Below are 22,128 nucleotides of genomic sequence, written 5' to 3'. Positions count from 1 at the left end.
GTGTTTTTGGAGGCAAGAATGTTTTCTATGATGAATAAGAACCTCTCCCCACTTTAGGAGGGAGGGCTCCTATACAAATGAAATACAAATTTCCTCATAACTCGAGAACTAATCAAGCAAATAGAACCAAATTTGGCATGTGGGTGTTTTCGGTGACAAGAATTTATTCTATGGTAAATTGAGACCCCTCCCTCTTTATAAGGGGAATTGTAACTCCTCTCCCCTTTAAGAGGGGGGGCTTCCATACAAATTTCCTCATAACTCGAGAACTAATCAAGCAAATGGAACCAACTTTGGCAAGTGAAGGTTTTCGAGGGCAAGAAAATTTTCTACGGTGAATTAGGACCCCTCCCCACTCTAAGAGGGGGGGCTCCTGTACAAATGAAATACAAATTTCCTCCTAACTCGAGAACTAATCAAGCGAATTTAACCAAATTTGGCATGTGTGTGTTTTTGGAGACAATTTTTTTTTCAATGATGAATTGGGACCCCTCCCCACTTTAGGAAGGGGGGTCCTATACAAACGAAATACAAATTTCCTCATAACTCGAGAACTAATCCAGCAAATGGAACCAAATTTGGCGTGTAGGTGTTTTTGGAGGCAAGAATTTTTTCTGTGATGAATTAGGACCTCTTCCCACATTAGGAGGGGGGGCTCCAATACAAATGAAATACAAATTTCCCCATAACTCGAGAACTAATCAAGCAAATAGAACCAAATTCGGCATGTGGAGGTTTTTGGAGGCAAAAATATTTTCTACGGTGAATTAGGATCCTTCCACACTTCAAGAGGGGGGGCTTCTGCACAAATGAAATACAAATTTCCTCATAATTCGAGAACTAATCAAGCAAATGGAACCATATTTGGCATGTGGGTGTTTTTGGAGGCAACCATTTTTCCCATGATGAATTAGGACTTCTTACCTTTTTAGGAGGGGGGGGGGGCTCCCATTCAAACGAAATACAAATTTGCTCATAACTTTAGAACTAATCAAGCAAATGGAACCAAATTTGGCATGTGAGAGTTTTAGATGGCAGCATTTTTTTTCTGTGGTGTATTACGACCCCTTTCCCTTTTAAGAGGGTGGGCTCCCTTACAAATGAAATACAAATTTCCTTATAATTTGAGTACTAATCAAGCAAATGGAACCAAATTTAGCATGTAGGAGATTTTTGAGTTTTGAATTTATTTTATGATAGTTAGAGACCTCTCACCCCTGTGGTAGGGGGATATGGACTCTCATACAAATAAAACAGAAATTTTTGCGAAACTCAAAAACTAATCCAACTCGAGAAATTCGAGACTCTTCCATAAAACATTAATCAATAACAAGACCACAAAAACTATCTATAGTAACACTAGATCATTCAGGACGAGCCGGTCGCGAGTGTTGCCGGTGACCCGCCGTCGGAAGCGCCGCCCACTGGGGGGCTTGCAAAACTCGAGAAGTGACAAAGATCATCCGAGATTCATGATTTATGTACAACACAGGTTAATTTGTGGCAATACGAAGTTTGTCGGGTCAGCTAGTATTTAATAAAACGAATTATCGGTTCCGTACGAATTGGGAAGCTGGAAATAATCAAGCAGATTAGTTGTTAAAATAATCAAACAGATTAGTTTTTCGGCCAGCGGCAGCAGATATAGAATTAGCATGTGCCTTGAAGATAGTGACAAACAAGTTACATGTTTGGATGCAGACGGAATTACTGGAGGCAACTGTTACTGGAAGCGGTCCGAATTTACGCTTGTGCATACGGTAGTGACTTTTGCGGTTTATGAAGTTCTGCCACGGAGGCACCCAAAACCTAGCTTTCAAATAGGACTTTAAACTGTTTCAAGTTTAATCGAAAATGCTGTTCAGTAGCGGGATTTAATGGAATAGACGAAGAAACAAATGCCGGTGAGGTCGTTTCATAACTTCACTCGTTTATCTATTTGATTTTCCTGCATTCATATATTTTATTATTTCTAAATTTTATTCTTTTACTAAGTAATTAAAATGATGCCAGGTAGACGGAATTTTTCAATTTTCAGAGAGCGAAAAAAAGGCGCTATAACCTTGGCCTATTGCAGCCAGACTATGGTTAATGCCATAAGTCCATCCCCGAGGGTCCGGAGTATCACTTAACCTTTATTAGCAAAGATACTCCCAACGACTACAATTTGTAATCTGTAAATTAATCAATATCTTCAAGGGAAGCGTTTGGTACGGGAGGTCCACGCTTTCTTCCTTCCCCTTGATTTCAATGAGTTGAATGGAATTAAGTATCATTTTTAATTCCACTTAATTCTTTGGAATTCTCTCTGCGGTACATGCTGCGCAGTTGGCCTGGCCGTTGACAAGAAAAATGACCGATTTAAGCAATCGGCATTTTCCAGGATGCCTTCAAGTATTGGCTGCGTTAGTGTGAGATAAGATAAGATACGATTACGCAGAAGTTCCAAATACAAGCAGTTTTGAACTGTCAGTTGAATACAGATTTGCTCTTTCGTTTCAGATCTCACCAATACATAGGCACAATTAGGGAGAATGAGAAGTGGACGATTTTTACTCTGACGTCAATTTCTACCAAATTTGATGATTCTTGAAATTGTAATTATTCCACTTCCGTAAAAATGGATTTAACCAGTTTATTTGAAAAGTGTGACATAAAATTAGCGATCGGAAAAAAATTGTTAGGTTTTTATGGTAATTCTTAATTATATCCATTATAGATGTTAATAACACAAGGTGGACGATTTTCACTGTGACTCACTGTATGAGTTTTCAATATGCAATGTTCTACACAAATATGTCTTTTCATTAAAGAAACAACTTTATAAAACAATATGACGCAATAAAACCATTAAATTTGCAGAAATTAGCGAAAAAGTGATTTTTGAGAGGTCCTTATATAAAACGCCCTGTGAGATAGAAGCTATAAAATATACGCCTACTATGTCTTTGGTAAAGCTACTTATACAATCTTTACCTACAACTTCGTCGAAGAAATTATCCTTCTGTCTCTTTTCAATAAAAAGTTATTATGTATTATGTGGTTACAAGCCAAACTGGAATTTAGCCGTTGATTTCACATCAATTGCCTTTTAGACTTGAACAATTTTACTGAACATTGTAGGAAGCTATTTTGAACCACAAGAATTTTTCCATTTAATTTTCGCTGCTGGACCACTGTGCAATGAGTATCCTTTAGTTTTTGTGTTGTTGCACAATGCTTTCAACTGCTGAACGGAGTACCTATGGAAATATGAAGTTTTTTCCGCATTTCATTGACGTCTGTTTCCGTTTGATGACCTTGCTTCCGATGGTTCCAGCCGATGATCAACTTCGTGAGGGTGTGGTTTTTTGGAAGAATAATCGTATATTTCGCATCATATGTCGCGTACGATGAAGTTTCAATTCTTTCTACCATCCGTAATATGCCTCATTATCCGAAAAGGGTGAAAAATTTTGACTACTCGGATCCAATTCAATTACTATTGCATTCGTTGCATATGCCAGCTTCTCCAATGCTTCAATTTCATCCGCATCTTCATCAGCTTGAGTCTCTCGCCATTCTCTTTCCATCCCTTCGACACCCATCAATAAAATGCTATACTTAGGCCATTTAACACAACAATCGCTCAAACATGAAACATCTGGAACAACTAACTGTTTCTGGCCGTATTACTTCCCGATGAGCGTGAACTGGACGAATCTCGATAGGATCTTGCGGCTCTTTCGTGAGCAAAACTCCTTCGATTGTTAAAGACATTTTAGTATCTTGAACCAGTGTTGCCAAGCCCACACTCGTGTGATCCAATTTTCTCACATACGAACACGCCGGCATAAACATTTTGGACTCTCGCTCTTGTTTATTCATGCACTGTGACGAGTTTTTGCTAGTGCGTATTGAGCTAACTGCAACGGTGGTTGCTCTCGTTCGTCAGCGCAGCACGAGCTGCTGTTATCGATTGATCGCGAGTGCTCACACTCTCGGTCGGGCGTTGGATCGAGGATGAAGATGAAGAAGAAAAGAAAAAGTAATACAAAATCAGAATGTCATACTGTACTGGGGCCAATAGCCCTCACAGGCAGCTGATTGCTCACGAGTTATTTGACTCGTAAGTGAGCAATGCAGGAAGACAATTTGAGCTTGTGAATTCGCGAGTGTGTAAGTAGCAGAATGTCTGCACACAGCAACGACGGCTGGTTGGCTTATGGTTGCGTGAATGGCGTTCCGCGTCTCAGTCCCAGTCCAATTCCCAGTCCCAGTCCCAGTCCCAGTCCCAGTCCCAGTCCCAGTCCCAGTCCCAGTCCCAGTCCCAGTCCCAGTCCCAGTCCCAGTCCCAGTCCCAGTCCCAGTCCCAGTCCCAGTCCCAGCCCCAGTCCCAGTCCCAGTCCCAGTCCCAGTCCCAGTCCCAGTCCCAGTCCCAGTCCCAGTCCCAGTCCCAGTCCCAGTCCCAGTCCCAGTCCCAGTCCCAGTCCCAGTCCCAGTCCCAGTCCCAGTCCCAGTCCCAGTCCCAGTCCCAGTCCCAGTCCCAGTCCCAGTCCCAGTCCCAGTCCCAGTCCCAGTCCCAGTCCCAGTCCCAGTCCCAGTCCCAGTCCCAGTCCCAGTCCCAGTCCCAGTCCCAGTCCCAGTCCCAGTCCCAGTCCCAGTCCCAGTCCCAGTCCCAGTCCCAGTCCCAGTCCCAGTCCCAGTCCCAGTCCCAGTCCCAGTCCCAGTCCCAGTCCCAGTCCCAGTCCCAGTCCCAGTCCCAGTCCCAGTCCCAGTCCCAGTCCCAGTCCCAGTCCCAGTCCCAGTCCCAGTCCCAGTCCCAGTTCCAGTCCCAGTCCCAGTCCCAGTCCCAGTCCCAGTCCCAGTCCCAGTTCCAGTCTCAGTCCCAGTCCCAGTCCCAGTCCCAGTCCCAGTCCCAGTCCCAGTCCCAGTCCCAGTCCCAGTCCCAGTCCCAGTCCCAGTCCCAGTCCCAGTCCCAGTCCCAGTCCCAGTCCCAGTCCCAGTCCCAGTCCCAGTCCCAGTCCCAGTCCCAGTCCCAGTCCCAGTCCCAGTCCCAGTCCCAGTCCCAGTCCCAGTCCCAGTCCCAGTCCCAGTCCCAGTCCCAGTCCCAGTCCCAGTCCCAGTCCCAGTCCCAGTCCCAGTCCCAGTCCCAGTCCCAGTCCCAGTCCCAGTCCCAGTCCCAGTCCCAGTCCCAGTCCCAGTCCCAGTCCCAGTCCCAGTCCCAGTCCCAGTCCCAGTCCCAGTCCCAGTCCCAGTCCCAGTCCCAGTCCCAGTCCCAGTCCCAGTCCCAGTCCCAGTCCCAGTCCCAGTCCCAGTCCCAGTCCCAGTCCCAGTCCCAGTCCCAGTCCCAGTCCCAGTCCCAGTCCCAGTCCCAGTCCCAGTCCCAGTCCCAGTCCCAGTCCCAGTCCCAGTTCCAGTTCCAATCCCAGTTCCAATCCCAGTTCCAATCCCAGTTCTCCGTCCCAGTTCTCCGTCCCAGTTCCTCGTCCCAGTTCCCGTCCTAGTTTCTAGGACTCCGACTGGGATTAGGACGCATCAAGAGCTCCAAAAGGTTTACGGATATGGTGCTCTAAGTGAAACAACGTAGAAGATCTCGATGAAGATCCGTTTCAAGTTCAAGAAAGGTTTGCTGTAACTAAACCAATTCCAAGCGATTGCATGCGTTAGGAATGACACGAGTACAAAAAGTTGAGCACAGTTCTTTCGTCTGTGATCAACAGTTTCTACGTCGTCGGTTCGTCCAAATATACAGGTGGCAGAGGTTTTGCGTTGTATTTGGTGGGACCAAGTTATATCGAACTCAGTTGTCGCAATTGATCCAGATACTTCGCGAAAAACGGTCATAATACGAGCAAAGACACGACAATGATTCTACAGCATGACAACGCTTGACCTCACGTTGCCAAACCTATTAAAACCTACTTGGAAATATTCAAATAGCAATTTCTATCCGGCATTACTAGGATAAGTGCTTAGAAACCTAATATTCAATAGATGCAATATGCCTGAATTGATATAATTTGCTGATCATTCTTTGTTGTTTCTAGTACAGATTAACTGAACTTAGCATTGCCAACCTGAAACCAACGATTCGAACGAAGCACTTGCGTTCATGTTCATGTTCATGTTGTTGTCTACATTCAATTAATCTTGACAAGAGTGAATGAAATCAAATGTGAATCATTCATTCACTTTGATCTACCAACATCAGCAAACGCAATTACAATAAACGTAAATATTGCTCCAAAGATGTAGTTAATTTCTTTCAACCAGGTTTTGATCGATTTTGAAAAACAGGTAGTTTGAAAAACTAAACTTTGAGATCTAAACTATAAGTCAAGAGCAAGAAAATAGACTGACAGATTAGTCGAGCAACCATTCAGTACTGCAATTCATGAACGAATTGTTTTGAAAAGTAGTAAACTGAAAAAGACAAACACTGTCAGCAGTTCAGTAGTTATGTTCATGGGCTGACAGCTAAATAAATGCTACGAGGGATTTTCTCACGCGCCATAAATGGAGCTGGAAGCCATAAGCGATTTGTTTGCTCTAAGAAGAAAGCTAACTAAAACATCTATGGAATTTGCTATAAACTGGTTTTAATCCAAGTTCCAATATCTCCTACGAGAAATGATTAAACCGATAGAAATTCAAATTGAGAAAACAAGAAAAATACTCGTCGAAACCGAACGCCGGATCTTGCATAATTTAATATTTAAGTGCCAGAGTAATTTCAACACTTCGCTAAGAAGAACCAATTCCTCTATTATTAGACTAAACTAAGCAACGTTTATGGAAATCAACCAACCTTCAATGAGAATCTCAACCGCCTAGGATGGAACGAATAGCAGCAGCAGTAGCAGCATCAGCAGCAACTATTACCACTCGTTACTGTATCCAATCCGGAACCGGTGGACTAGTGGGAAGGAAGTAATGGTTACGCATATATTAGCCATTACTGGCTCATAGTCGGCCGCGCAACGGTGCGAAGGACGCACCGGTTAGACCGCTTCCGTTAACTAGCGATCGGAGAACGACATCAGCAGCATCCACCGCAGCAGCAACAGCACCAGCAGCAGCGATAGAAAGAAAGATATTATGTTCAGTCGGTATCATCAGCCCTATAGGGAGCAAAAATCTAATTAAATGGTAATGCTATGGAATTACCACCACTCGTAGGATCTCACCACCCGCCCGGACGAACCAAGCGAGCGAGCACGTAACGATGCGATGGTGGCTGGTTTTATCGATATCGGCAGTAGGTAATGAAATAAATTATTATTTATATCGGATGGTTGACCAAAATAGTGCACAGTATCAACCCGCCGGCGGCGGGTTTGATAAGCACGCTTCAACCGAGGCTAAAAGGAGTGTGAAATTGTGCAGTTGTTCGTTGCATGCCTGCTCGCTTTGCGTGACAAAATGCGATGGTCAAGCTGCTGTCCGAGTTAATGTTGCGCAACATAAAATTAAAAAAAAAACCTCAACTTCTCTAATTTTTTCCAATGTTTTAGTTAAAGCTATACGATAATTCCACTCACGTAATCGCTCAGTATAAATTTTCTATCTCTTTATTGAGAGCTCTTTCCAAGCACCCTGCACTGCAGAAACAACTAATATTAATTTAATATCCACAATAGTCATCTCAGGGCAATTTGCGTGTGCCCCATATTCTACAGCTTCCCGGAATAGATGTTTTCCTTCACACAAAAACTACACCATGGAAACGTACCGACAGAGAATGCTAATTTCCACCAAACACACATACAGCCATACATATCAACGAATAACACACAAAGTAGTCACTTTGACCCGATTGCTGGGATATTAATTTCATTGTCCAATGATTTTAACATTAGCCAAGAAAAGTGCGCCCATTCCCCGGGGCAGAGTCGTTTGACTCCGAACTTAGGAGGGCATCAAGGGGGTCCAGGGGTTGAAGAACACAGGCGTTTTCCGATATATTCAACCCCGCCAATTTGGACAGTTGGCCTGTTTTACATGTTGTAAAATTCAGATAAAATTTTTCTGAGCCAATTAAATATAACTGAGCAGTCTTTTACTTATTAGTCGATAAAATCTCCAATGTAAATTTTCCAAATTTTCTCCGATGTACTTTATCGGGCCCCGCTCGTTCCAAAAACTGGTCGAACCAGACTGAAGTATATGGCGCGCAATCAGTATGGATCAAGAAACTCAGCTGAGGTCCGCTGAGATTCGTAGAATGAACCCAAGATTTCTACGAGATTTGGCAATGATGTGACTGTAATGCTTCCGAAAGTTCAATTCAGAGTTTACAATAACCCCAACGTCACGTACATACTACGTTTATTCTATCTACGCGTTCGTTTCCTATCATGTACGTCCATTGAATCGGGTGCTTTTTTCTTGTAAAAGTGACTACTGAGCATTTCGCAACGCTTATCACCAAGAAGTTGCGTTTGCACCAGTCGTGAAATTTGTCTGCTGACTGCTTGTAACAACGGACAGTTAGTGGAGGTTTTGATTACCTAGAAAATTTTAAGGTCGTCGGTATACGGTTGTTTGCAACCTTCCGGTAAGCATTGGCATACGTCGTTGAAAAATATGATAAACAGCAATGGCCCTAAATGACTGCCTTGAGGGACCCCCGAACGATTGCGGAATTCTTCTGATTCTATTTAGCCCAGTTTTACACACAAGCGATGATCAGTCAGGTACGACATGAACCAGTTGATAAGGTTTGTTGACACCCCTAAACTGTCAAGTTTGGCTAGTAAGATGTGGTGATTAACTTTATCGAAGGCTACCTTTAGATCCGTATAAATTGCACCAACTTGAAGCCTATGCTTCATATATGAAAGACACAGCGATGAGAACTGTACGCGGTTAGTGACGGTAGAGCCAAGGAAAAATCCGTGCTGCTCTGGTGAGATGTAGTGTTTTGCGACTCAAAAAAGTTCCTGATTAATTAGTATCTCAAAAAATTTTGAACCAGCACTTAGTGAGGTCACTCCATGGCAATTAGATACGCCGCATTTCTCACTTTTTTTGTACCGGGAACATGATCGATTTCTTCCAACATTGTGGAAAAACTGCGCCTAATAATAACATATTTAGAATGGGTCTTAAAGGCACGCAGAGAGTGTCGGAGCACTTTATTGATATAGTTGAAGGTATTCGACATTCTGGCATATTTGAAGGGTTCATTTTCTTGCTGCCTGCTAGTATATCTGCATCATCAAACACACAGTTTCTCGTTGACATCCCAAGCAACAATGTGAGTTTTATTGGAGTCTTATGGCGGTTTTCATGACCAATTTTGGTCTTAAATGCCATCATAAGAGTGTAATAAAACCCAAATTGTTGCTTGGGATCATACCAATGGGAACATCTCTTAGCGCGTCTTCAGTCTGTGGTTAAGTAGATGTTACATCGAATACACTTCCAAATCGTTTAGCGAACAGATTGGGAATTCCTCGCGTCACGTAGAATCATCGGGCGGCCGAAATCAGGCGCTCTCGCATTTCTCCTGAAGGGAGGAGATGTTGTAAATATCGGATTGACTACATCCGGTGGATACGAGGTACCACACGATACCCAAATTCTTCGCTCCGGGGTTGAGCTGGCAGTACCAACAAAGCATCGAGCGTAGTTGCTTGACTGTTTTCACCATGGTTACAATGATTGGCGTTGCATAGGTGATTTCGCTAGCTGGTAAACGGCTGAATAATGCTTACCGACGGTGCCTTTCCCACCTGTAGACGCAAGGTAGACCCTAGAGACGTTCCTAGCCTCGTATTCAGCAAGTCCTACCTCTACCTCTGAGTGGTACTAGCCGGGATACGAGCAACCGTGAAGGAAATCGAGTAATCAACGCCGGTGGAAGCCAAGGTCGTATGCTGATGGAGAAAGAGGACTCTTCCGAGCTTCGGTGAGACAAGAAATTCGGACTGGATCAATCGGAATAAGGACTATGAATTGAAAACTTGGCACGAGCAACTGCCGATTTCTCAACTTCCAAGGAACCACTCGAGTGCTCTCCGACGTATTGAAGAGTCGCAAGTTCGACGTCGTATCGCTGCAGGAGGTGTTCAGAGGTGAGCAAACCATCTACCAGAGCTGTGCTAACACATAAGAGCTGGGTACAGTTTTCATAGTAATAGGCGAGATGCGGAAACGTGTAATTGGGTGGTGGCCAATCAATCCTCGAATGTGCAGGATGAGAATCAAGGGCCCGTCCATCAGCATAAGCATCATCAACGTGCACAACCCCCACCTCACGCGCGGTTAGAGTGTGAATACGACCGCAGCCCAAACCATAATATCAAGATCGTCACCGGGGATTTCAATCCTCAGCAGAAGCAGAAGGAACATAAACCCCGGTGATTGGAGGGTTCAGCGCACACTCGCTGACCAACCGAAAAGGCCTAAGACTAATCGACTTTGCCGCCTTCAAGAACATAGCCGTACATAGTACCTTCTTTCAGCATAATCACCAAATCAAATAGAGAGAGGGCACTTCTCAGACGTCATTGACGTCAGAACCTTCCTATTGAAGCGTTAACGTTGACTCGGATCATCCCGTAGTGATGGTTAAGATGCGCCCAAAGCTCTCCGTTGTGAAAAACATTCGGTATCGACGCCTGCCTTGGTTAAAGCTCGCGCGGCTGCAGCAGTCAGACGTCGCCGCAAACTATTTGCACACACTCGAAGCTGCGCTACTGGAAGAGACCAAGCTGGACGAAGCCTCTTTCGACGACTTTTAGAACACCATCAGCAAGCAATTTTGACGGTGCGGCAAACGGAGGTGAGGTGGGTACCTGCCCCAACGGTAAATGACGTTGAGGAGGCCATCATACAGCCAACGAACAATAAATCGCAATTGTTAAAAATTAGGATACAGAACAGATATCGGACGAGTGGAAAGATGGGATTATTTGCCCGATCTACACAAGTTGGGCGACAAGTTGGACTGTGAGAACTATCGAACAGTCATCGTTTTCAATGCCGCCTACAAAGTGCTGTCCCAGAAGCATTGTCCGACGTCTATTACCGATTGTGAACAGATTTGAGGGAATTTATCAAGCCGGGTACGTTGCAGGACGGTCAACAACGGATCAAATATTTACACTGCGACAGATCCTCCAAAAGAGGCATGAATACAGAGTTTCCACGCACCATTTGTACGCTGGCTTCACAGCCGCATATGATACCATCGACCGAAAAGAATTATCTAAAAGAATGGACGAGAACAGGGCTTGAAAAGGGATCGCAAGTTGAATGTGACTGCCGTGAATGCGAACTTTCCGCATTCAAACTCCGCTTTTTGAACGATCATTTGACTGTTTTTTGAATTCAGTCAATCTGCCGCTTGCGCTGCTGCCGTCTTACAATTCATGCGGCATCTCTGCAGAAGCAAACAGTCAATCTCCCGTTTTGCTTTGCGCTTTGAGAATATAAACTGCAAACTGACTGGAAGCATACGGTGACGTATTTTTTCGTTTCTCTTTTTGTCTCCAAATCGGCTGCTCACAGTAATAGTTTGTCACCCGGACGTCGGTCCGACGCAAGCAAAATATTCGTTTGTATTGGGCGGAGTCCGACCGACTTCTTCCATGCACATGTAGTGGTTGTTTTTTTGTAGTATTGAATCATGCGATTGTGCGGTTGCTTTTCGTAAGCGTGGTGACTGCCAGTCATTTGACTGTTTTGCAGTCATTCGCTGCTCCAAACGGTAAAGGCAACTTGATCGAAACGAAAATATTAAAAAGCTTTAGAATGCGTTCATACTGCTGCTTGCCATCGGCGTTTGACTGAGCAAACTGCCAGTTGTGTTATGCATAGCGTTCGTATTCCATCACTAAACGGACGGTGTGAACTTGAATGCGCGTTGGTGGGACTGCGGTAGAAAAAAAGGATCGGTCGAAGCCCTGGACGAGAACAGCTTCCCCAGGCAGTTCATCAAATTGATTTAATTCAATGGGTGGTATACAGTGTTATGCACGGAATTAGGTTGGATTGACCAGTTCATTCGAATCACACATAGGACTTCGTCAAGGTGATGGTCTCTCATTCTCATGCCTGCTGTTCAACCTAGCGCTACAAAGTGTTGTGAACCGAGCGGTTATCAACACGCAGGACACGATCTTCAACAAATCTAGTCAATTCGTCTGCTTTTGCGATGATTTTGATAACCCAGTAAGCCAGACTAAGCCTCCGTACAAAGTATACACCGTACAAGACGCTTGTCCGGTCGTCCTTTACGGGCATGAAACTTGGACAATGCTCGAGGAGGACCTGCTAGTGCTCGGAGTTTTCGAAAGACGAGTGCTAAGAGCGATCCTCGGCGGTGTACAGAAGAACGAAGTATGGAGGCGCAGGATGAACCATAAACTCGCACAGCTCTTTGGCGAACTCATTATTCAAAAGGTGGTTAAAGATGGACGGATATGATGGGCATGGCATGTTGCAAGAATGCCGGGCAACTACGTTGCAAAGATGGAGTTCGCTTTAATTCCGGTAGGAACAAGACGACCAGGGGCGCAACAAGCCAGATGGGTAGATCAGGTGGAGGGAGAACTGGCTGAGAGTACACGTTGCCCAAGAAATTGGAGAGCGGCTACCCTCAGCCGAGCAAATTGAAGAAACATTGTTCATCAGGCTATTTGCTAGGACAGCAAGCCAAGTAAGTAAAAAAAGTAATGTGAATTCACTACCAGGTGTCAGCATAATCGCATAAAAATCGGTCAGTCAGTCCATTTATTAATGCATACAGAAAATACATAACAGTAAAATTGGAAGCACAGTGGGACACTTTTTGGTTCCATAGATAGGTCTTCGAATGGCGCTTAAAGAAAAAGAAGAGATTCGAACTGAGTTTATAATTTTTAAATGTATGTATAATAACACATAATATGCATAGCCTTTGCAAAAATGAAAGTTTGTTGATAATCACCAATTTTCGGTATGAAACCTCTAACGTTTTGGTAATAAGGGCTTTGAGGAAAGTTGAAAAATTGTCTTATAGCATGTAAAAGACATGATTTGACATCGAACAGGTTTGCTGTTAAAAACTATTGAAAAGATAAATTGATCATAATAACCCCTCTAGTTTTATTCCAACAGAGGTAACATTCAAGAGAACTGCAAAACAATAAAGCAGACAATACAACCAAAAAGCAAAACGGTTTTGCAAATCGGAAAATACCTGTAGCTAGCAAACATTTTTGCTACCCCACCATAAACTTCTCCCGACAACGGCAGTTAGCCGAAAGTTTTATTTGCATTCCTCGTTGAGGAGAGCTATTGCCGCTGATGTTGATGTGAGCCACACGCAGCAAAATCCAAGCAAAAAGGGGGGCGCACCGACCGAAGGAGCGCTACGTTCGGAAAGCTTTGCGTGTACAGCTGCTGCGCTTCGAGAGAACGGCTGACGGAGATGGTGAGCCATTTGAACATTCCATTCCATTTCCGGATCCTGTGTCTGCATGTGCCGTATGACAAGCTGATTATTACCCGTCGTGACAAAGCGTAAGGAAGGCAGAAAGCGCCCGCCAAAGCTAGTTTTAATTTTAACGAGTTTAATACTTCTTCCCACTGTGGGATGCAATTTTAAGCCAGCTGCGAAATCGGGGGGTTTCGGGCAAGCTAAGCCAGGGGAAGCTAAAACGCTATTTAATTTCATCGTGATGATAAAGATTTTGCCGGGAAACGAGTTGGCATTATCCCGGTCTCGCCGAGGGATCTCACCCTCTCCTAATGAAAGCATCACGATGTCATCCCGCGCGTTGCTGGTTGCTTCGAGGACGATGCTGAGCTAAGTCTGTGCTTTTGTTTGATCACCCGTTTCCAAGCTGATTTCTGGTAATGACGAAAACTGATGTCGACGACAATGAACGGTAATGCTGACACTTTACTGCTTTGGAACCCGTAAGCCACTGCAAGTTCAATCGTTTAAAATACAGCATCTTACATAACAGTGCAATCAGTTTTCTAACCCAGTCAAATGAATAAGATGAGTAAAGGAAATAATAAGTTATTTTAAGTAGTTCCTGGAGCTGAATAGAAGACAAAATAAGGTCTAAATTCGTCGATGGTGGAACGAAAGGACAGCGAAATAACAACGGAAGTCTCCTTTTCCGGAAGAATTAAAGTTTCATTCATTAGTAACGTTGCTCCAACATTGACACCAGAAATTTACCAGTCATAAGCTCGAATAAATTGCGAACTTTCGACAGTTGGTTTTTATCGCAGCCTGCACCGCCCACCGCCGCCGCCCGACAAATCGCTGCTGGTTGCGGCGACTGACACGAAATTATGTTCCTGATCCGAAACTTTTCTAATGGAAACCCGTTCGCCTAATTTAATTTGCATAAATCTAATAACCATCGTGGAAGAAAATTCTGGGCAAACTTTCACTCGGCGCGGCGGCGTCCTTCAAGTGTGCGGGTCTACCCGTGCCAGCAGGCACAAGGGTTGAGCTTATTTCACACATAAATCATCGAACGAATGTAAAATTAACTTTCTTTTGCACGCTCGAAGGCCTCGTGATTTATGACCGAAAAAGTCACTCACTCCGGCGTAATATGGCTTCAAGAGGGCACACACATACTCACAATCTGCTGGCTGTCTTTAAGTGAAGCTTTTGAAGTAACAACCGTTGTGGTTGTTTATTACTGTTGAAGTTAAAAAAATAAAAATAAAGTGCCTCACAACAATTCTGTGTTTTTAATTACCTAAGAGCTCATCACTTTTTTTTAAACAAACTTTGATAAATAAAAGTTTCGCCATTATGCAAATCGCCAAGGTCATAAATAAGAAACGACCTCCTTTTCCAAGAGCAAACCATTAAAACAATCAAATGGCAGCCAAGCGATGAAAGCAAATCGAACCCGAAACAATTTGAAAGCTGCGTGAAGTTTGAACCATTTTCGATGCGGCGCAGTGGTGGTGGCCTCTCGAGCTGCTTGGTTGACCTGCTTCGAAACAATTTTGACCCATCCTGACCGGGTCAGGTTGGGAATGTTTACAAACTCATTTCCCCGGTGGGCCGCCGCCCGGTCGTCGTCGGTTGGTTGGATAATTAACTTCGGCAGCAAGGCGGAAGCTGCCATATCGTAGCAGATTGGGCGCAAAACCATAACAGCAGCTTTATGTTGCCAGCTTCGATTTATTGGCACGATTTATTACTATCTGATTGTTCGAAATATTGTATTCTTCCTACTATGGTTCGTTGCTCAATAAAATCTGAATTGTTGTTTCCACTGAACCACGGAGAAAAAACAGGATTTCTTTAAAAGTTTATGCTCAAATACTTGACTGTTAATAAGCTTTTAGGGTTTATTTCTAATTCCCGTCGTAGTAACTAGTTAGTAAGTAAAGCGCTTCTAATTTTCATCGTTTGTTGGATGGATTTAATGAATAATTCAAAAGTTCTTGTGCTGATTTGACTAAAACACACTTACCTTCCGATCCGTGTACTTTGAAATCACTGAAAAGCGATTTTAAAGCATATTATTGAAATTACGCAACTGACTTTATTTCTAAAATTCGTCGTACCGTTCTAAAATCCGTCCATCAAAATTTTTCATCGTCCGAACTAAAAATTATAACAAAGTTTACGAAGCTAACGCGCATGCATTTGTGTAGGACGGCATGACAAATGTTATTCTGCAAAATTTCTGCAGGTCAGGCAAATTTTCCTAGCTGTAAAATAACGACAATGCCATTATTTTCATTTATGAATGACGAAAATTAAAACGATTAGTCGACATTTTCTTCTTCGTCGCACGAAAAATTAAAAAAACCTTTAAATAGATCTCAGCTTACTTTGATTGATCGCGTATGATAGACAACAAACTAAAATATTAGGGAATAACTAGTTTTGCATTGTGTGTCATAAAAATACTGATATTTTTAATAATTTAAAAGGACGGGAATAGGCAATTACGACGAAGCAGCAATATACCCTACTCAAGGTTAATTTAGCTAATGAGGATTGATATTTCATACGCTCAGATTGAAACGAACAAATCACAAAATTGTTTATATATTTTTTCCGAATTTTGTGATAGACTTTACATATTTATACTATTTTACACTTTAAGTAATGTTTCATCACAAATGCAAAAGTTTTCATGCATTTCAGAGGTAATTTTTTTGCCATTTTTCTTTTACTTTTTTCCGCCATTTTTATCACAACTTTTCACTATTGAAAATACAAATGAAATGACAAAACTTATGAGATGATCTCACACACACTTCAGTTTCCTGCCTTATCTGTCTTCTAGTGATACTATTGTTAACTATTGTATTGTTAACTATTGAAATTTAGCCGAAAATAAATTTTGCAAACGGGGTTTGAAATTTTATTCGGTAGGACATAATGGGTTAATATGGCTTTTATGGGCTTTTATTAATATGGATCAGCAAAACTATTTAAAAGAAGTACACAAATGATACAAAAATGACATTGAATGACACTGCAAAAAATACTGCAACAATAATGTAATAATGCAACAAAACCATAAAAAGACTCGGAGATTATTCGTATTCATATTATTCCGTTTGAACTATTCGACTAATTCTGCTACTCGTACTGACAGTATGCTTTGAAAAAATTCTTTTGTTATTCGTTTATTTCAATTAATCGAACGATTAAGGGACATCTCTAGTCATAAAATATCTTCGACCTGCTGGAACGGGGAGACTCCGTCACTTTTTTTTCTAAAAGGAAAGTAATCGAAGTAAACAGTAAACAGATGGTGTATTCACCAGTCGTCCCTGCCTGAGAAGCAAGGCGATCACGAAGAAAATGTATGGGATTATTTGACCTTGAAACTTTTCGTTAATTTTCACTAATTAGACTTAGAATTATAATAGAAATCACATAATTGTTAAATCTATTACGAGTCGATTGGTATCTATACCATGAAAATTCATTCATAGTTGGTAGAACTATTAGTGTTCAAAATCTTTCATATTTTCGTGACAGTAACTTGAATGACACCCTGTGGAATGACCCCCTGCGGTAAGACGTAGTCCTACGTCAAAAGAGATAAAAAAGGATCCTTTTGTTAAAGTTAGTCTGGACCTATTTCGGAAAAACTAATTATGCCGTATTGTGGATTTTCGGCTTAACAGTCTTCGGCTTAACAGGCTTTTGACGTAGGACTACGTCTTTGTTTACTATACTGGGACTGGGTAGCACTTTGTAAAAACGAAAAATAAAAGTGTAACGTTTGAATGAAATATTTCAAACGCTAATAGCTACTATACTACTGAACGAAACATAACAGTTAATATGTCGTTGGATAGATAAAATGTCCAGCAATTTTATAGTAACATATTAATAATAATTTTTTATTCGCTAAATAGTGAAAATGTGTATAAAGTTTTAAGGTCGAATTTTCCCATACATTTCCCTTGTGATCGCCTAGCTTCACAGGCACGGACGACAATTAGATACACCAAAGGATTTGGATCCAAATGATAACCTTTGAGACCACTTTGTAAGCCACACCCCTTTTCCAATCCAATTGACAACATCGATGGCTATTGACGGCAACACCAACCCCGAAGACAAGCGGAATCAGCGGGCAATGGCCAACGTGAATCCCACATGATGCACTTTACGTAACATTTTACATTATCCCCATCGCAGACATGCGTAATTGTTCGATAGCTTGCTCAATCAGTGTCGGACAATCATTTAAGTAGCAGCAGCCGATATGGTTTCCTCCACCACCTACACTAGCTTACAAGTAGCAGCGACAGTGCCAGTGACTATAAAATGGTACACTTGGTTCCCCGCCTGCTCATTTATCGCACGATCGCACTGACGGACGGTCAGTATTTATCATCGACGGCTATTGGTGGCGAAACCAACGGCATTTGGCGGCAACACCGACAGCAATTGGAGGTAAAAACGCTGGTATTTTGGCGGCAACACCGGCAATTGGATGCAAATCCAAGGACTTTTGCGGCAATTAATGGCACCATCGACGACAATTCGAGGCAAACCCGATGGCATTTTGGCGGCAGTTGCAATGGCAATTATCGCAAACCAACACTGAAGGCAAATGGAAACGGGTCGACTGATGGGCAGCAAATTCAGCAGCAGGCCATTGTGGTCGTAAACAGTTCTTATAAGAACTATAGTAATTGAAGAATGGAGAGATTTTTCTACACTTTCTAAATGGTTAACGTTCCATTTTGCGTTATATCATGGTAAACATGGAAAATGCTTGCTCATTCAGCGTCGGATAATCATTTGAGCAGCAGCAGCAGCCGATCTGGTTTCCCCCAACACCTACACTAGCTTACAAGTAGCAGCGGCAGTGCCAGTGACTATAAAATAGCACATTTGGTTCGCCGTCTGCTCATTTATCGCACGATTGCACTGACGGACGGTCAGTATTTACCGTCGACAGCTATTGGTGGGGCAACACCAGTAATTGGCGGCAACGCCGATGGCAAATGGAAACAAAAACGATGGAATTTCGGCGGAAACACCGGCAATTAGAGGCAAACCTAGGGCTTGGGATGGCAATTGGTGGCAAGACCAAGGACATATCGCGGCAACACCGGTTGTTAGTGGTAACATTAATGTCAATTGGAGGCAAAGCCGATGGCATTTTGGCGGCAACTTCGATCGCAATTATCGTAAACCAACTGATGGCAACCACTGATAGCAAACGGAAACGGAACGACTGACTGGCAGTAAATTCAGCAGCAGGCCGTTGTGGTCTTAAACAGTTCTTATAAGAGCTATAGTAATTGAAGAATGGAAAGATTTTTCTACACTTTCTAAATGGTTCACGTTCCATTCGGATAATTATTTGAGCAGCAGCAGCAGCCGATCTGGTTTCTCCCACACCTACACTAGCTTACAAGTAGCAACGGCAGTGCCAGTGACTATAAAATAGCACACTAGGTTCGCCGTCTGCTCATTTATCGCACGATCGCACTGACAGACGGTCAGTATTTTGATAAAACTAATCCATTTCTACTTTACAGTGATTTGGTATTTCCTATCACTCCTGTATTAGCGGGCAACCATCATCCTAGAGTCTAAAGGACCGAATAGCGACATCCATCTATATATTGGCAACAATAATTATAGTACTGATTTTTAAGAAGTGCTATCAGCTCAAACATAGTTCTTTTCAGGGCCGCCAAACAATTTCAAACGGTTTTCTTCAAAACCACCATTGATTCAATGAAGAATTAAATCAGAATATTTCGCTCTTCTTTTACAAATAAACACTCAAACAATGATAAATATGCATATGCCATAAATGCAGTTTGCATTAGTCTTTGATCTAATGATCAGACATAAAGTTATACTTCATCGATTAAAACATGTTATCAATGTAATGAGTATTATATGACACAGTCCTACGTCACACTTTCGTACAACCCTTAGGGCTGTATGCCTTGTAGTTTTTTATACTGCCTGACGTTTGCTTTGGCTTTTGGTTTTGACCTTTTTCAAAGGGAACTGTAATTTGGAATTATGCCGAGTTACCAAGCTAGACCATAAACTTCACACCCACCAAGTTTCAATTGATTCTGAAAGGGTCATGCCAACCTCTGGTCAAGTTGGGGCACAAATCGTCTGTGATATGCAAGGACAACTTACTGCTACGATGCCGGAAGAAACCAGGATACAAGGTATAAAAATTAACGCAATTGGTAGAAATTATATTGCATCTTTGATGTATTGTTCCTAATATAGATGACTGTGCTAATAGACTATAAGTATTCACCAGGCGAGACAGTTATAAAAAGTTTGCTTACGAAAGTCTCCATTTGGCATTTACGACAGCGACGTTGTCATCGTAACAAACTGTGTACGTAGGTACGTTTCTATAGTTGACTCCGCATTTTATCCGCAATGAAACTTTGAAAACTATGTATGTTTGATCGCTTAGCGTTTATCAAATGTGAGTATTCTGTATGTTTAAGATGATCGGTAATCTTGTGAGAAATTAAAAGGAGTTTTGAACACTATCGATTCACATTTCCTACCATATTGTACCATTCAGTCCCTCTATCTGTAGCCAATTGAAGGAAGTTGGTACCAGAATTTGAAGTTCGAAAGAAAAAGGATTACCGATGACCACGGATGATGGATTGGAGATGATTCCAGCGGTAAAATATTTTATGGGAAGTGAAAAAAGAATATCGCGCATGGCGCGTGCTGTTTGCACCAGCAGCGGGAGGGATGTTTCTAAATAAGCAAACATGTGCTGCTGTACTGGTTGGATCGCAACTAAACGGAACCCGAGATTTAATAACTGTACTTCAACCATTTGAACCAGTATGACTATTCCGCTCACTAGCTTATTGCTACAAAAATTTTGCGAAGCAAAAGTGAACTCATAAGCAGATAATATGATGCAAAAACATTCAATGGAAGGTGTTGAATCGCGTCTCATTCCTAAAGAAAAGGAATAAGCTTTTTGCGAAAGCCGTCATTCTTGATCCACGGTTTAAGAAGCTTTCAGTCAGCTCAAATCAACACAATGCCAATCGATGATTCGTCACCAGAAATACGTTGTTTCATCTGGAAACCTTCCTAGCGAGCTAAGATTATAATTTGACCATCCTTTAGTCAATAAAGGCATCAACTCGTTAACCTATTGGATTAGGAACTAAGAGCTATTTCCGATTCTTTAATCGATTGTGTTTCATCATAAGGTCATCAAAAATGCTACAGTTAAAATCGTAGACTATCCAGATCCAGAATAGTTCTTGACTATGGGAAAAAAGTATGAAGGTATGTGCCTAGGGGCACGAACGAGTGGCTTACATAGAACTACAAACATGCAGGTTTAATTTGACACAGCATAACATTTTGCAAATGTTTGTCACACAAATTTTTAATTTTCTGTGTTGTTATAATTGGTCTGAAACATTCTTATAAATGCGATACAAGAAGAGAAATTATTTTTAACATTTAACGTGTTTGTTTTATATATTGGGGGTGTACGTTATAGTTAATTGATGAAAGAAATGTTCGAATATTTTCAGTCGAATTTTACTAGCAATCAGAGGGTAACCAACTTATTTTGGACCCCATCAGCAGCTGTACATAATTTGGACACTTGCATTTGATTTTGCTGTAAGTGTCCAAATTATGTACAGCTGCTGAGGGGGGCCCAAATACGTTGGTTACCCTAGTTGAATACAATGATCACCGCATCGTGCAGACAATGCTCACCGATCGATCGGTATTCGAATAATTGAAAATTTCGGACATCACTATTTACGACGATTAAACCTAGACCAATTTGATGTCTGTGTTAGGGAAGTACGCCAGAAAATATGACAAAAGTTCCTCGTCCCCTTGTTTTACGATGAACCGATTAAACCTAAGCGAATTCTATATCTGTGTTGAAAAAGTGCGCAACAGCAGTAGTGTTCGATTGTAATATGATTCTACAGGTATGCGTACGTTTGCCATTTCATTAGAAGAGTAGTGAAAAGAGAATGTATTGCGTTGTGGCAAGGATGTGCTACTGATATAAAGGGATCGATCTGGTAAAATGCCTTCAACGTGAGTGAAGGGTTGCTAATAAAACCAATCTTTGATTTCTGTAAGAAAACAGAACAGCACTAGTTTTATTCTTGATATTATCAAATGATTTCAAATGCACACTTTTTGGGTAGGGCGACTATAGTGTTTTCTCGTGGTTTGGTTTGAATAACTTTATCAAGGCTCAAAACGTCGTCATTTAAATTTTTAAATTTATTGAATTTGAAATGCATGCTATGACCTTTTTGGGTAATGATTCGAAAAATATCAACGAAAAGCTATTTCCCTGCTGAGAATTACTGGATTATAAACATCGAGTTTGGAAAATGTAAATACCCAGTAATTGATACCTTTTCTCCTCCACCGGGTTTTGAGACAAGTTTACTTGGTTAAAGTGGTATACATTTTTCCGTGTAAAAAGCGTTCCTGTTACCACAAGAGGCAGTCAAAAATGCATTGAACTGTGACCAGTTTTTGAATCGAAGATGATATTCCTTTCTTTGCTTTTAGCCTGCGACTGGTTCACCTCTTCAAAGATGTTTTAGAATGACCCTCCACAGATTGTTCAATAAGTTCGAATACAACTTTTCATCGTCGTGTAAGTGCCCTTCATGTGCATTCTG

The 22,128-nt window shown here is 42.1% G+C and overlaps 1 protein-coding gene across 1 annotated transcript; it reads left to right on the top strand.

The window, feature by feature from the left end:
• Positions 1–4,336: 4,336 nt before the first annotated feature.
• LOC128744272 (tetra-peptide repeat homeobox protein 1-like) lies at positions 4,337–5,005 on the top strand (the record flags this gene model as incomplete). Its single annotated transcript, XM_053841128.1, has 1 exon — positions 4,337–5,005. A coding segment is annotated over one exon (669 nt), but the record flags the coding sequence as incomplete, so codon positions are not given.
• Between the last annotated feature and the right edge of the window lie 17,123 nt (positions 5,006–22,128).

This window comes from Sabethes cyaneus, chromosome 3, assembly GCF_943734655.1.
Source record: "Sabethes cyaneus chromosome 3, idSabCyanKW18_F2, whole genome shotgun sequence".
Taxonomy (NCBI): domain Eukaryota; kingdom Metazoa; phylum Arthropoda; class Insecta; order Diptera; family Culicidae; genus Sabethes; species Sabethes cyaneus.
Note: the sequence above shows the minus strand (reverse complement) of the source record. Positions and strands in the feature narration are given on the sequence as shown.